This window comes from Hypanus sabinus, chromosome 9 (genome assembly GCF_030144855.1).
Source record: "Hypanus sabinus isolate sHypSab1 chromosome 9, sHypSab1.hap1, whole genome shotgun sequence".
In the NCBI taxonomy this organism is placed as follows: Eukaryota; Metazoa; Chordata; class Chondrichthyes; order Myliobatiformes; family Dasyatidae; genus Hypanus; species Hypanus sabinus.
The window spans coordinates 39,360,248-39,375,478 of record NC_082714.1 but is presented as its reverse complement, the minus strand read 5'-3'; the positions used below and the strand labels follow the sequence as shown (position 1 = coordinate 39,375,478).

Below are 15,231 nucleotides of genomic sequence, written 5' to 3'. Positions count from 1 at the left end.
AGTTTTGTGATTGTGATTCATGTTGTGATGAAATTCCTTTGGGAGAGAAAGAAAAGTTTTTATACTGCTATTCATTGTGCTCAGACAGTCCCAAGTAATTTTTTGAAAGCTAATCACCATTGTGATGCGGAGAAAAATGGCAGCAAATCTGTCAACAGCTATCACTGTTAATAATGTTAATCATTTTTTTGTAATGTTGTTTAAGAGTTAAACAATGGAAAGGAATTAGAACACCATTTCTCCTTCAAAATATTCCAGGAAAGGTTTTCCATCTATCTCAAAACCTTTATTACCTAATAGATGGTGTTTACAACATGTGTACTTTCAAATTGCATTGAAGTGTCACCCTCATTTACATGCTTAATATTCTTAAGTAAAATTTTAACAGGCAGCTTTTTAAAATTTAAAACAAGGTATTGGTTTTTGGGGTATGGGTGACATTTTCAAGACCATATAAACACGTCCTGATGAAGAGTCTCAACCTGAAATAACAACTGTTTGTTCCTTTCCATAGATGCTGTCTGACCTGCTGAGATCCTCCAGCATGTTGTATGTGTTACATTGGCAAGACAACTTTTGTTGCTTCATGCTGTTGCTTGAAAGATGATGTTTGGACTTCTGGGTTAAACAGCAAAACCATTGTAGTATTAATACAGTCCTCATGTTGAGTGCCACATCAAAAATTATCATCATGGTCCTCCCTCAACCATCACGTCCTAGTAGCTAGAGTGCTGCTCCCTGAATTGCATCCATCCAGAAGGACAGCAGATATAATCAACACACAACAGCTCGAGGAGAAATGCAGATAGCAACACTGACCACTAAAGAAGGCATTTTTTGACTTCAATGACCCCCTTGACTTTGTCATTCAAAAAGGATTGTGGAACATTCCCCTCCAATTTGGCGCCACGCAGAAACCTATCTCCAAATTAAATCTGCATCATGATTGCATACAAGCTAGGAACCTAAACAATAAGCCCATAATATATTCAATTTCAGTACAAATTAATGCCAAGCAAGGTTTATTATCCTGCTAAAGATTTTCCACTGCAGTGGAACTAATGGATAGAATTTCCAGGATAATCTTCAACATTTGGAATTGCAATTTTTGGAGCTGGAATTAGTTTACTATTGTCACTTGTTCTGACATACAGTGAAAAGCTTTTCTTGCATACTGTTCATTCAGATAAGATCATTAAACAGTGCACTGAAGTAAAACAAGGTAAAATAATAACAATGCAGAATAAAGTGTAAAAGCCACAGAGGAAGTGCAGTGTAGGTAAACAATAAGGTGTAACATCATAACAGGGTAGATTATAAGGTTAAGATTCCATCTTATTGTACCAGAGGTCCATTTAAGAGTCTGATAGCAGCGGGGTAGAAGCTGCCCTTGAGACTGGATTTCAGGATTTTGAGAGGCAAAAAGAGAGAATGTCTGGGGTGGGTGGGATCTTTGATCTTTGATTTTGCGTTATTGAGGCAGTGAGAAGTACAGACAAGTCCGTACAGGGAAGGTTGGATTCCAGGTTTGCTGGGCTATGCTCCCAACTTTGCAGTTTCTTTGGGTCACATACAGAGCAGCTGTCATACCAAGTTGTTAAAAATCCAAATAGGAGAGTTTATGTGGTGCATCAGTAAAAATTGGTCAGGGTCGATGGGGACATGCCAAGTTTTTTTTAGCCTCCTGAGTAAATAGAAGCATTGGTGAGCTGTCTTGGCCATGACGTCTACATGGTTGAACAGGGACAGGTTATTGGTGATGTTAGGAACCTGAAGCTGTCAACTTTCAACCTCAACAGCGTTGAAGTGGACAGGAACGTATGCACTTCTTTCTGAATTCAGTGACCAGTTCTTTTGTTGACATTGTGGGAAAGTTGTTGGCTTGACACCATGCTACTAAGCTCTCTATCTCTTTGTACACCAAATCATTATTATTTGAAATACACCTCACTATGGTGGTGTCACCTACAAACTTGCAGATAGTGTTAAAGCAATTATTAGTGTACAAGGATTAGAGCAGAGGGCTGAAGATGCAACCTTGTGGTACACTAGTGCTTAGAATAATTGTGGTAGGGGAATTGCTGCCTATCCATGCTGATGGTAATCTGTTGGTCAGGAAGTCAAGGATCCCCTGCAGAGGGAGATGTTGTCTCCCAGGTTAACATATTCCATGACCAACCTCTTGAAGCAATTTATTATAACATATGTCAGATCTATTAGGGTTATTTGTTTAGGCACATTATCTTGTTTTTCTTAGATACTGGGGTAATGTTTTTCATAAAACATGTGCGAACTACAGATTGAAGTGGTGACAGTTAAAAAATGTCTGAAAATATTCCTGCCAGCTGATCTGAATAGGATCTAAGGATATGTTCAGGGATACCATCCAGTCCTGATGCTTTCATGATGATAGCAAAGATGGCTCTGGAGCTTGGTGACTCATTACAAGCTGTTTCAATCTTTGTCACCTCAGTCCAGAAGCAAAGTCAGTCGAATTTCAGAAGTCATGAAGCAGCTATCAGACAGTGCTTCATTTCACACTCAATTCAGTAGTCAAGCTTCAAGTTTTCATCGACTCCTTCATAGAAGAATGCAACAGATTGAGCTTTACACTTTCATAGACAGAGGTTCTTTACTGACATGTCTTCACTGTATAAGATTGCCTTTTGAAATCAAGGTTCATGAGGAAAATCTTGAAATTGTTTATCCTGTGGACAATGTCTCACACCTCAGGATCCACCTCTTGGTGAAGAAAAACATAAAATAGTACAGAACTGGAACAGGCTCTTAGGTCATAAGATCATAAGACCATACTATAGGAGTAGAATTTAGCCATTTGGCCCATCAAGACTACTCCACCATTCAATCATGTAGATTTTTTTCAACTTCATTATCTGGCCTTCTCCTTTTAATGCTTAACCTCCTTACCAATCAAGAACCTATCAATCTGTGCCTTAAATGTACCCAATGACTTGGCCTCCAGCCCTTTGCAGCAATGAGCTCCACAGATTTACCACACTCTTGTTGAACAAAGTTCCTCCGTAACTCAATTTTAAAGGGGCGTCCATTTATTCTTAGGCTCTACACTTGGTTTCCAGATTCTTCTTCTAATGGAAGTATCCTCTCGGTCTCGGCCTCGGCGTTTTGGTATCCAGTAGGTTTCAGTGAAATTCCATGTTCCCCTCCCCTCCCCCACCCCATCCTTCTGAATCCATCGATACAGACCAAGAGATATCAAGTCCTCCTCATATGTTACAAGTTTCATTCCTGAGTAATCCTTTCTGATCCTCTCCAGGGCCAGCAAAAGCATGATATTCCAAATGTGGCGTGGCGAATGCCTATCAAAACCTCAGCAGTACATTCTTGTTCTCTGGCCAATTATGTTTGTGCTAAACATGATGCCAAATTAAGCTTAATCTCTTCTGTCTGCATACAATCCATATCTTTCTATTCCCTGCATATTCATGTGTATTTAAAACCTTTTTAAATACCATTATTGTATCTGCTTCCGCCATTGCCTCAGTAGCACATTTCAAGCACTTTCCACTCTATGCAAAGTAAAAATAAAAATGCCCTGTACATGTCCTTAAAGTTTTTCCCATCTCGCCTTAAATATATGTCCACTAGTATTTGACATTACTGTACTGTGAGATAAAGGTTTTAACTGTCTACCCTATCTATGTCTTATAATTTTATAAGCTATCATGTTTGCTGTTGTGTGCTGGGGCAGCAGGCTGAGGGTAGCAGACACCAACAGAATGAACAAACTCATTCATAAGGCCAGTGATGTTGTGGGGGTGGAACTGGACTCTCTGACGGTGGTGTCTGAAAAGAGGATGTTGTCCAAGTTGCATGCCATCTTGGACAATGACTCCCATCCACTCCATAATGTACTGGTTTGGCACAGGAGTGCATTCAGCCAGAGACTCATTCCACTGAGATGTAACACTGAGTGCCATAGGAAGTCATTCCTACCTGTAGCCATCAAACTTTACAACTCCTCCCTTGGAGTGTCAGGGACACTCTGAGCCAATAGGCTGAGCCTGCACTTATTTCCACTTGGCATGATTAACTGATTATTATTTATGGTTTTATATTGCTATATTTCTTCACTATTCTTGGTTGGTGCGGCTGTAACAAAACCCAATTTCCCTTGGGATCAATAAAGTATGTCTGTCTGTCTGTAAACTTATATCAGGTCTCCCCTCAGCCTCCAGTTCTTCAGAGAAAATGACCCAGGTTTATCCAACCTCTCCTTATAGTCCATAGCAACTAATCCAGGCAGCATCCTGGTAAACCTTCTCTACATTCTCTTCAATGTCTTCACATTCTTCACATAATGGGGCGACCAGAATGGGACACAGTACTCCAAGTTCGGCCTAACTAAGATTTTATATAGCTGCAGCATAACTTTCTTATTCTTATACTCAGTGCCCCAGCTAATGAAGGCTAGCATTTTATGTGTCTTCTTTACCTCCCCATCTACTGCAAGGCCACTTTCAATGAGCTATATACTTGGACCCAAAGACCTCTGCATTCATGTTGTTAAGAGTCCTACCATGAATTGTATACATTCTTCTTACATTTGACCTCCCAAAGTGCAACATCTCAATCTTGTGCTAATTAAATTTCATCTAGCGTTTCACTGTTCACAGTACCATCAGTCTTTGTGTTGGCTGCAAACTTACTACACATCATAATTCAAATGTTGATAATGAAATTCATCATTGCCGTCAGTTTGCAGATAGAGCATTTGTCTGCCTGAGAAAAATAGGTAAAATTACGACACAATGGCCACCATTGTTGATTGACCAATTTGACCACGCTGTTGAGGCAGGGACTGGAACTCAGAATCATAGTGTAGCAGTTAGGTGTTAGAATCATATAGAAAGCAAAACAGGAAGGTCCAGTGGGTAGAGTAGACAGAGAGGTAAGAAAACATGAGAGGGCTTGTAGGCTTAACTACATAAACATTATAATACAAGGAACTGGGAGCATGGATCTGCACATGGGATTATGATATTTGTTGCGATCATGGAAACATGGTTGAGAAAAGGACAGGACTGGCAGCTCAATCTCTGTGGTATAGAGGTTTCAGGCATGACAGTGGCGGGTATAAAAGGAGAGGCTGTGTTGCACTGCTGGTCAGAAGACATTAATCGATTAGAAATTTTGCACTAATACTTTTGGTAATTTGACCAAAGCACCCATCTTCCTTGTTGATGTCCAGTGAGCTTAAAAGCCCACAATGGGCTTCTTGACTTCATGATTTCACTTTATTGGCTTGGTCTAATAATTTCAATTTAAACTTCCAGCTGAATATTATAAAAATATATAAAAAGCCACTTTTCCTAAATAAAGAATAATGTTTTTAGGGCATACTTCTATAATTTGATGTGTTTAAGCAGTTCAGGTAATATTACTTCCTTTTTTGCCAGATCAGCGGTTGGATCTATGCAAACTCAATCCCACAGACAGTGATACCATAAGAGGACAAATAGTTGGTAAGGTCTTATTTAAATATTCAAGTTCAGGTCCATGTTTACTGAAAAATTATTAGTAGACTAAATGTTGCTGTATAGATTAGGTGGTGATACCTAGTTGGTGACCTATACAGTATATTGAGTATCTCATTTACCTTTTATTTTTGGTGGTGCACATTGTACTTCTTCCTACTTCAGAGATCTGAAAGAACTCCATGATAGTCTTGAGACAGACAACATTGTGTTTCAGTGTCTTTGTCACTGGTTATCTTTATGTCATAAGTATTTACAGTGTTGAACTTTATTCTAAATATTGGTAAAGTTAACAAGCTTGACATGTTTTATTTACCATGTTCTGATCCTGCCTTCCAAATAGTACTGATGGGGGGGGGGGGGGGGGAATCAAAGAGTTAACTAATTAAGTCAGGTTATGTAGGTTCGTCTTGCTTCAATATTGAAGGTTAAGTGATCAGAATGAAATGTTTAAAATCAGTGAAGCATTTGATAGGTGAATAAGAAAGAATATGTTTCTTTCGGAGATAAACATTTATAAAAAATATACAGCATATATAAAAGCATTCAAGAGGCTTTTAGATAAGCACAGGAATGTACAGTGAATGGAGGGATAGCAATCACATGGAGGCAAAAGGGATTAGTTTCATTTGGCATTGTACTGTGCACAGCCATTGTAGGCCAAAGAGTCTGTCCCCATGTAGTGCTGTTCCATGTTCTGTGTTCTTATGTTCAAAGTGCAGTTCACATCTTTTCCTAATTGACTTAATTCGTAGCATCTTTAAATTCTTACCACACAATGCTTATGTTATGGAGAGTTTGCATTCCAAAACACAAATTCTTCAAAAATAAAGAAAATTTACTTCTTTCTTATTTTGAATTTATTCAGTTATTTTTTTACACATAAGTTCCTTAGTAGCAAATTTTTATTCCTTGTCTCAAAATTTTTTGGCACTAATCTGTGAATTCCATAAAGTGGAGTTTCTGTTTACTGAATAGCTACACGTTGTACATTCATTCTGCTATCAAACCAATGCATCAAAGCTACTTCTATTTTCTTTTCCAACAAGTGTTTGAAGTTTGTTTCTCTTGGGCAAAGAGAGAAAGGAGAAAACATTTCATAATTAAGAGTTGCTGTGCAGGTGTGAACAAGGGAAGCTCATAGTAACAAAAATCTGCAATATTACCCATTCAAAAATTTTGAGGCTAGATTAAATAAAAATTTGAAAACTGCAATTGATAGATTTTATTTGAAAGGGATATTCAGGAAGAGAAAACCAGTAGAAGGTAAATGAAGTAAGCAATTACTTAGTTGAATGATTATTAAAATTTAATCAGTTGAGTGCCAGCTTCTGTTCCACTTTGACTTTTTAAATTAAATTCAAATACTATTATGCTTAAAGTTTGATTATTTTATAATAAGCACCATATTATTGTAATGTTAGCTACAAAAACAATTCCAGTTGTACCAAATTAATTGATCGCCACTTTGATAGTAGTTTGATGACTGAGTTAAATTCAATGTTATGCGTTAAAAAATGGGGAAAATCAGTAGAGGTCTCCAAGCTAATACTGTGTAGTAATCTCTGGAAAACACCACTCATGGAGCATAGGATTATGCCTCACTTTATCATGGAATCATAGTATAATTGCCCACTTTTCAGCAGTAGAATATGGCTATCATCAGCTTTTTAAATGTGGTGGGTACTTCTGTTATTACCACCCATCCAAGCGTTGAGTTCCAATTCCCAACCACAACTGCTTGATAAAAATCCTCATCACCCCTCTAAAAGCCTTTGTCAAAGGACTACTGTTTTTGAGTCCCTTATCTAAGAAAGGTTGTGCTGACATTGGAGCGGGTTCAAAGGAGGTTCACAAAAATATCCCACAAATGAAAGACTTATTATATAGGAGCATTTGATGGTTCTGAGTCTCTACTCGCTGGAATTTAGAAGAATGGCCGGGGGGTGGGGGGAATCTCATTGAAATATATTGAATGTTTAAAAGGCTTAGATAGACTGGGTGTGGAGAGGAAGTTGGCTGTAGTGGGGAGTCTAGGCCCAGAGGGCACAATTTCAGAATAGAGGGACATCCATTTAGAACAGAGATGAGGAGGAAATTGTTTAAGCGAGATGATGGTGAATCTGTAATTCATTGCCTCAGGTGCCTGTGGAGGCCAGGTCATTGGGTGTATTAAAGCCAAAGGTTGATAGATTCTTGACATGTCAGGTGGTAAAAGGTTGTGGGGAGAAGGCAGGAAAATGGGGTTGAGAGAAAAATGTATCAGACATGATCAAATGGTGGAGTAGACAGTGAGCCAAATGGCCAAATTCTGCTCCTATATCTGAAGGTGTTATGGTCTTATAGACCATCATTTTGTTCAGTAGATCACAGCCTTATTACATTCCCAGTGGAAGTATATTATTTGTGATATAAAGTGTATTTTGATGCTTTAAGAATATGTGCAAACTTCTAATTGTATAACTTTGAATAACATGGATAAACATGGGTTTTGCGATTTTGTTTTCAGTAAGTTTACAAACTCGAGATCGAATGGGAACAGGTGGTCCTGTTGTCGATTGCCGAGGGATATTGGATAATGATCTTCCAGAAGGGTGAGCTATCACTGTTCTTCTTTGAACTGCTGTTTGGAATAAATTTTACTAAGAATTTGAATGTCAAGAGGTATTTGGATGTATTTGTATAGGCTAATCATATTAAAACTTTATATGGTGTACTGAAAGCATTTCTACTTGAAAAATATACCTTTCTAGTAAATGGTACATATTCATGGAGGTTCCAGCTTATGAGTTGTTTGCATACAGTTCTTTGAAACAACTAGCAAAGTTCAACTTTCAGTATTTCTCAAATAAAGTAACCAGACTGAAAAATTCTTGAAAAGATTCTAAATTAGCTTCCATTTGAATGCATCACATCTAATGGTAATCCAGAGAAATATAGAATAAGGTCTTTAAATAGTACTTTTTTGTATGTTGTAGCAAATATAAAGTGAACAGTTGACTAAAGGAAAAACACTTCTTTTTCATTTTTGATTACTCAGCAGAATAGAGATCTCAAAATGCTGGAAGTTTTTAACCACTGATTCCGCCATACCTGGGTTTCTGTGGTGCAACAAGGATTTTGGCTTGGAAGACTATGGCACAATGGACACCAAGTTAATAGTTACATTAATACAATTTATCACAAATGGTCAAGCATTGTGTTTTTAGATTAGGGGATGGAGATTACTTGGATTTGAAACTAAAACTATTATTCCTTTAATTTTTGTACACAAACATGTGTCAGATATCTATGTACATTCATAGTGGGTTTTATGTTTAGTGATTTGATCTACCTTATTTCTTATTGTTAACCTGATGTTTTGACTCTTGCAGTTGGAGCTCCAGGTATTCAACTGCCAAATTGTACTTAATGGTCTGTAAATTATTATGGCATTTATGCCACTACTCATTTAGCACAAAGTAAAAAGTAATCAGCACCTTCAGGAAGAAAACCAAAGAGAAACCTAGAAATTATTTTAAACTGACGATTTATTAAAAAATGAGGTATTGGAACTCAATACAAATGTTATTCTATAAGGTAAAACGGGCAGACCATGAGCACCAGTCGAACAATATTTGCATCTAGTCTGTTTAATTTGAATAAAAGTGAGAAAAGATGCCGATGTATTGAGTTCATGGTTTGTTTAGTTATTTTTGTGTTAACTTTTGTAAATATAATTGGAATAACAGAGAATATTATTATTTACTGTAATGTTAAATACTCATTGCTCTTAGTATTATGTCCTTTTCTCAAATCTCAATACTGGTTTATAATATCAACACAAAAAAACTTCTATTTATGAGTTGAAATTCATAATCATTGGATGCAATGATTATGAAGATTGCATTTATTTGCAGAGTTCTTGTTTACTGATATTTTAGCTGGTATTTCAACAAGTAAGATTTGTGCAAGCATCACTTGCATATTACCAAGCATGCTTCTAACCATGAACTGTTTATAAGTAAAGCTTTCCATTAAATTTGAGTTTTCCTGTGACTAAACTTCAATATTGGTTTTGAGACTAAACAACTGTTATTGTAGTGTTCATCTATGTTAAAACTACTTACAGCAAGGTTTCTGAATAAAATTCTAAAGTGGCTCCAATGGATATTATGTAAATATTGATTCAGTATATATTTGGTCACTTTATGCTCCTAATTCAACTCTTTCAGCAACTAAACAACTTAAAGGCAATTAACGGTAATTTATTAGGTCAGCAGTTGAGACATGCTCATCATTTTGAAGATAAACTATATTGAAAAGAATGTATTTTAAATGCTAAACTTCTAATGACAGTACATAATTTTATTTCAGGCCACTTTTTGAGGATTCTGGACCAGGAAGGCCACTAAGCTGTATAATGGAAGACACTGTACCATTTACAGACATGACTGGTGCTGCAGGTGGAGGAACCTGCCAATTGATAGAGACTCAAAACCAGGATCAGAGACTACAAACACAGCGAATCCGAAATTTTGGTGTTCGAGTTCAAATGAACACGCCACAGAGCCGGCCTCATAGCCATCAATCTCCTGTACTACCAGAGGGATATGGTAAAGTGTGGATTCAGTTGTATTCTTTTTAAGTAGTATATAGGAAGTAATACTAAGTACCAGATGGCTAATCATATGATTGTCAATATTTAATTGTCCCTTTGAAATGTGTTGGAGTGGTACAGATTGATTTTTCTTTCTCATTCTTAAAGAAAAATGCACAGTTTCTGCTTTTGCACTTCAAGCAGACAAAAGATTTATTTTGGACTGAGTTATTTAATTTTGCTTAAAAGACATTTATCTTAGGTGTGTGTGTGGCTAAAATCACTGTGGTTTATTTGCATAATTGATATTCATCTTAAGATAAAGGGGAGATAATACCTTGCTCTGCCTATGTAATCAAGTCCACATACCACTTCCTCAAGTCCATTGTAGGGTTCATGAAGCCCCATGGCCTTCTAGATTTGTAATTCAAACACATTCTTTAACCTCAATTCCATTGGCATTCTTGTTATAGCAGTTTTTCTCAATTGAACTTACAGTCTTCACACTGAATATAATTCCCAAAATATTGTGCCACTCATTTCCAGAAATGGGTAATTGTGTATAATTCCAGTTTTTTAGGCTGATTTCAAATCATCCAATATTTGCAATTTGTTCCTCTCCATAGCCCAATAAAGACCAATGTCAGTTAATTTTAAATAGTGAGTTCTAGGCATTGAAGATGCCTGAGGAAAGTGTGAGGACCAGACAGTTCAACCAGTAGTTCCACTTTTTCTTATGTCCAGAAATATTTGCTTGAGTTTCTCCTGCCCATTTTCCACCTCTGACTTAGTAGCAAAAGAGCTCTAATCCATTCTTATTTATCATTGTTCAGTCATAGCCAGAGAATGCAACAATGATTCTTCTTCCAAATGGTTATCACAGGTATTTCCCAAGGATCAATTTTTGTCTTCCCCTCTTTCTTACCTTTGTGCTGCTAAAGTTGTATTAAACATTTATGGCAAATATTTTAACTATTTTAAATATGCACCATTGATAACATTTATATATACTCTGACATTTTGACTGCTTTTGGAGTCCGAACTTCTTTTTAATACTTGGGAGGGTAAGAGTTGGAATTTCCTATGGGATCTCAGTTTAGAAACATCACCAGGAATTTCTTCTATTTTGCCAAAATCCAATTTCCCACCAATCTTTGCATATTTGCTGTAACATAAAAATGTGTCTAGAAAAGCAGAAATCAGTGCTAATGATGCTGAATCCACCTAGCTTACTTTTAAGTATGAAACTTTTCTTGTACTTTCATTTATGCTCATTAGATGAAGCATGTTAACGAATAGACTCACTTGGAAACCTTTCACTCACTGTAACACACTAATCAAAAAATCTTCAAATACCACATGTTATTGGTTTCATTAATGATACATTGTTTAAAGTGGCAATAAAATTAATGAAATGACAGTATTTCTGTGCTAAAATTTTGTATCAATATAATTGTAAGAAATGTTTTGTTTAACTATTAAATTGGGGAAGTAGCATTAATTCAAAGAGACAAATTTAAAACTGCAAGGAAATTTTGGCACAGAGTAATTATGTTTATAACATTTTTTGTACATCATATTTGGTTAAAACTTAATTACATGCTTTAATCGTTGCAAATGCACAAATTGCAGTACATCTTTACATACATTGCATGTTTTCTAATTTGAGTAAATCACAACTTAAAAGAGTACAGTTGTTTCTGGTTATGATTTTAAAGCGAACAACCTTTCTTTGTTCCTTAAGTTTCATTTTGAAATTAATAATCATAATGCATGGTTTCCTATATAGAACTTTCATTAAGAAAGGAAAAGAGACCAACTTCACACTCAATTTTAATCAGCTAGTTAGGAAAATATTATCTACTCACTTTCCCCTATCAGCAAATTAGGTAACTTTAATTACAATTGTACAAATGGAGTAGCAAGACATATTCGTGTTTTGTGCATTTGAAGTATATAACTGAGCAGGATGCACTCATTCATTGAGAAACAGCTTCCATAAGAAGAAATTAAAATTTCATCCTAAATCATTCTCTACTTGTTTTCAGAGCAGCGAACAACGGTACAGGGACAAATTTATTTTCTGCACACTCAGACTGGAGTCAGCACTTGGCATGATCCTCGAATACCAAGGTTATTGACAAAACCTAATAGAACTACACAAGAAAAATTCTTGCTGTATAGATAAATCCACTGATTCTAATTTGATTTATTTGTTTTTGCAGAGATTTAACAAATTTTAACTATGATGAGCTTGGTCCTTTGCCTTCAGGGTGGGAAGTCAGAAGTACAGTGTCAGGAAGAATATATTTTGTAGATCACAACAATCGAACTACACAGTTTACAGACCCCAGACTACATCATATAATGAGGTAAATTGTTCAAGTCACAATCCCCCTTCATTAGGAATATATAAGCCTTCCATTTTTCTAATTTTGTTTTATTTTAATTTGGTGTTTATTTCCAGTTTTCTTTAGTGTTTGGTAAAGGAAGTTCATTTTAAGTATTAAAAGTTTTCAGTCATTAAACTGCATCAATGTTTGGTCTCTAAACACAGCTAGATCAAAGTAATACCCAGATCATGTGTTGATGCAATGTGCTTTGCTTTTCTTGCACAAGTTATATGATAAAGTAATTCTGAGATTTGGAATCTACCTTGATATAAGTGGAATGGGGGTGTTAGACATTGTGACAAAGACTGACTTTTTAATGCAGGAGAGTTTATGCTGCTTCATATTGCTGCTTTATCCAAACATGGAAGTTGAAGTAATCTTACTTTGCATTCTCCCATGAAATTGGTTTAGCAACAGAATTGATTCGTTTTGGTCACAATAGTAGTTTTTTTTTAATAGATAGTGTTGCCTACTTGATTAAGTACTGGAACCATTCATAAAATATTTGCTAAGCAGCGCAACCTTTGGAGTGAAATTCCTCTGACTGAATAACTTTAGTAACATTTTCTTTTACAAAATCACATACTTTTTATTCTCAACCTATTTTTCACTCTTTCTTGGTTTCCATTGCATCACTGATCACAATCTCCCATAATCAAATGGAATTTGTGAGTATTCTAGATGGGTTTTGAAATTCACATGGTATGTTTAAAAAAAAAAGTAAAATTTGAATGGCTATCATCAGAATGAAATTTATTAGTGGGAGAAAAATTATTTTTTTTAAGTTGGTGATTTGACTTATAACCTATTAAAACAAAAATACAAGCCCTAAGAAAGGCAGTTATGGTGGCACATTAATATATAAAAAAGCTCTAATATTGTGTGTGGTTTCTGTTCCCTACTTAAATTTTTTTATATGTTTGGTGATTTTCATGGTTTTATGTAACTGCCATATAGCCTTCCTAAAAAAACAATGTCTATGGTCAAATGCAGTGCCACTGGATTGTTATGGTCTCTTAGACTTTGGAAAATACGCTTGAAATGAGTTTGTCTTCTTGTCTTTATCACATTATCTAAAAACATTATTGTCAATACTAATGTTTCCACAAAATTTTAGAGTCCTCGTGGATCAACTCACTGTGGGAATAGTCACATTGATTTTCAGTTAAGTTAATTATAATTACACGGAAAATATGTATGTTTCTTTGATTTGAAAAACTAGAGCTTGCAGTACTAGATTTTCTATTTGAAGATGGCCATATTTGAGCTTGGTAGCTTCCATCTTGTCATGGAAAAGTTGCAAGGAGTTAAGTCAATGACCAAGTTAATGTGGTTGCCCAACCCCTTAGACCTATCCATAAGTGATGTAAAATATGATTTGTTTCAGGAACAAGCAAATGATGAGGTTGTTGTTCAGTTCCACAAACATTTCTTCCAGGGCCTATGATCCATTACACAGGTACTACCACATCTCTTGGCAGCTTCACTTGAAGCTGGTGATTTTTTAAATATATATATCTATATATATTTCTTTTCAGTTTTCATGAAAGTGGAAGTAAGGCTAAGTCAGCCTCTGATGCTTGAGATTTCACTAGGTTAGCATCAGCTACAATGTTTCCTAAATAATGGCCACTGACAGAAATGATGATTAATTTATAGTTTCATGTTATCAGAGTGCAAGCCTATAATCTTTATGAAGGCTATGGAGTTGATAGTAAGAACCCTATCGCTTCATGAATCACTTGTGGACATTAGCACCTGAGGAAATCTCTACACCACAAAAACTGTGCATCCTGTTATATTGGTGCTTTTTTCCCATGGGAGGTGATGGAAGTGCAAATACAAATATAAACCAATAGTAACAAATAACGAGACCGTGAGTAACAAGATAAAGATTCATTAATGTGGGATAGTTGGCTGTGGGAACATCTCAGTGGATCAACAAGTTAGTGTTGTGGGGTAGTCTGATAGTTACGGGGTAGTAACTGCTCTTGAAGCTGGTGGTGTGAGTCCAGAGGCTCTTGTTTCTTCTACCTGATGGCAGCAGCCAGAAAAAAGCATGGCCTGGGTGATGGTGATCTCTGATGATGGATGCTGCTTTCCTATTACAGCATTTCATGTAGATCTGCTCAATGGTTGGAAGGGCTTAACCCATGGTATACTTGGCAGAATCTGCTAACTTTTTAAAGATTTTCCATTTGAAGGCATTGGTGTGTCCATACCAGGAAACCACTTAACGGTATATCACTGAATATGACTTAATGAAGTAATTGTACTGTAAAATATTTGGATAGGATAGTTAAATACTTGAGTAGCTTAGCACAGTGGTGCAGCTAATAGAGCTGCTGCATCACCTCAGAAAGCTGAGTTTAGTCCCGATTCTGTGCTCTGTTTGTGTGAAGTTTGCGTATTTTCCTTGTGACAACATGAGTTTACTCTTGTTGCTGAAGTTTCTTTCCATATTCTGAAAATTCATAGTAGGTTGGGTTAATTGGCCACTATACATTGTCCTTGGTATATAGGCAAAAAGTAGAATATAGAATGCGATTAATGGAGGAAAAGTGTAATGTAGATGGCTGATGTTCAGCATCGAATTGGTGTACCGAAGGGCATGAGCAAATGCTTCTCTTCCAGTATGAGAATCTTCATCCTTCAATAGTGAATGTCTGAAAGCTGAGGGAAGATCATTTTGGAGCAAAGTTCTCAAAGCAAAGAATTAAAAATTATGTTTTTTTTTAAATTT

General features: G+C 36.1%; 1 protein-coding gene across 5 annotated transcripts in view; it reads left to right on the top strand.

Moving 5' to 3' along the window:
* Window positions 1-15,231, top strand: part of smurf1 (SMAD specific E3 ubiquitin protein ligase 1) — a 128,877-nt gene that overhangs the window by 71,973 nt on the left and 41,673 nt on the right. For 2 of the 5 annotated variants that reach the window (XM_059979509.1, XM_059979508.1), the window contains exons 5-10: window positions 5,439-5,504; window positions 8,026-8,110; window positions 9,873-10,111; window positions 12,144-12,228; window positions 12,321-12,467; window positions 13,876-13,947. In XM_059979509.1, coding sequence (XP_059835492.1) covers window positions 5,439-5,504; window positions 8,026-8,110; window positions 9,873-10,111; window positions 12,144-12,228; window positions 12,321-12,467; window positions 13,876-13,947 — 694 coding nt within the window. The remainder of the gene's footprint in view (window positions 1-5,438; window positions 5,505-8,025; window positions 8,111-9,872; window positions 10,112-12,143; window positions 12,229-12,320; window positions 12,468-13,875; window positions 13,948-15,231) is intronic. The other 3 variants (XM_059979511.1, XM_059979510.1, XM_059979512.1) reach the window with 2 other exon arrangements.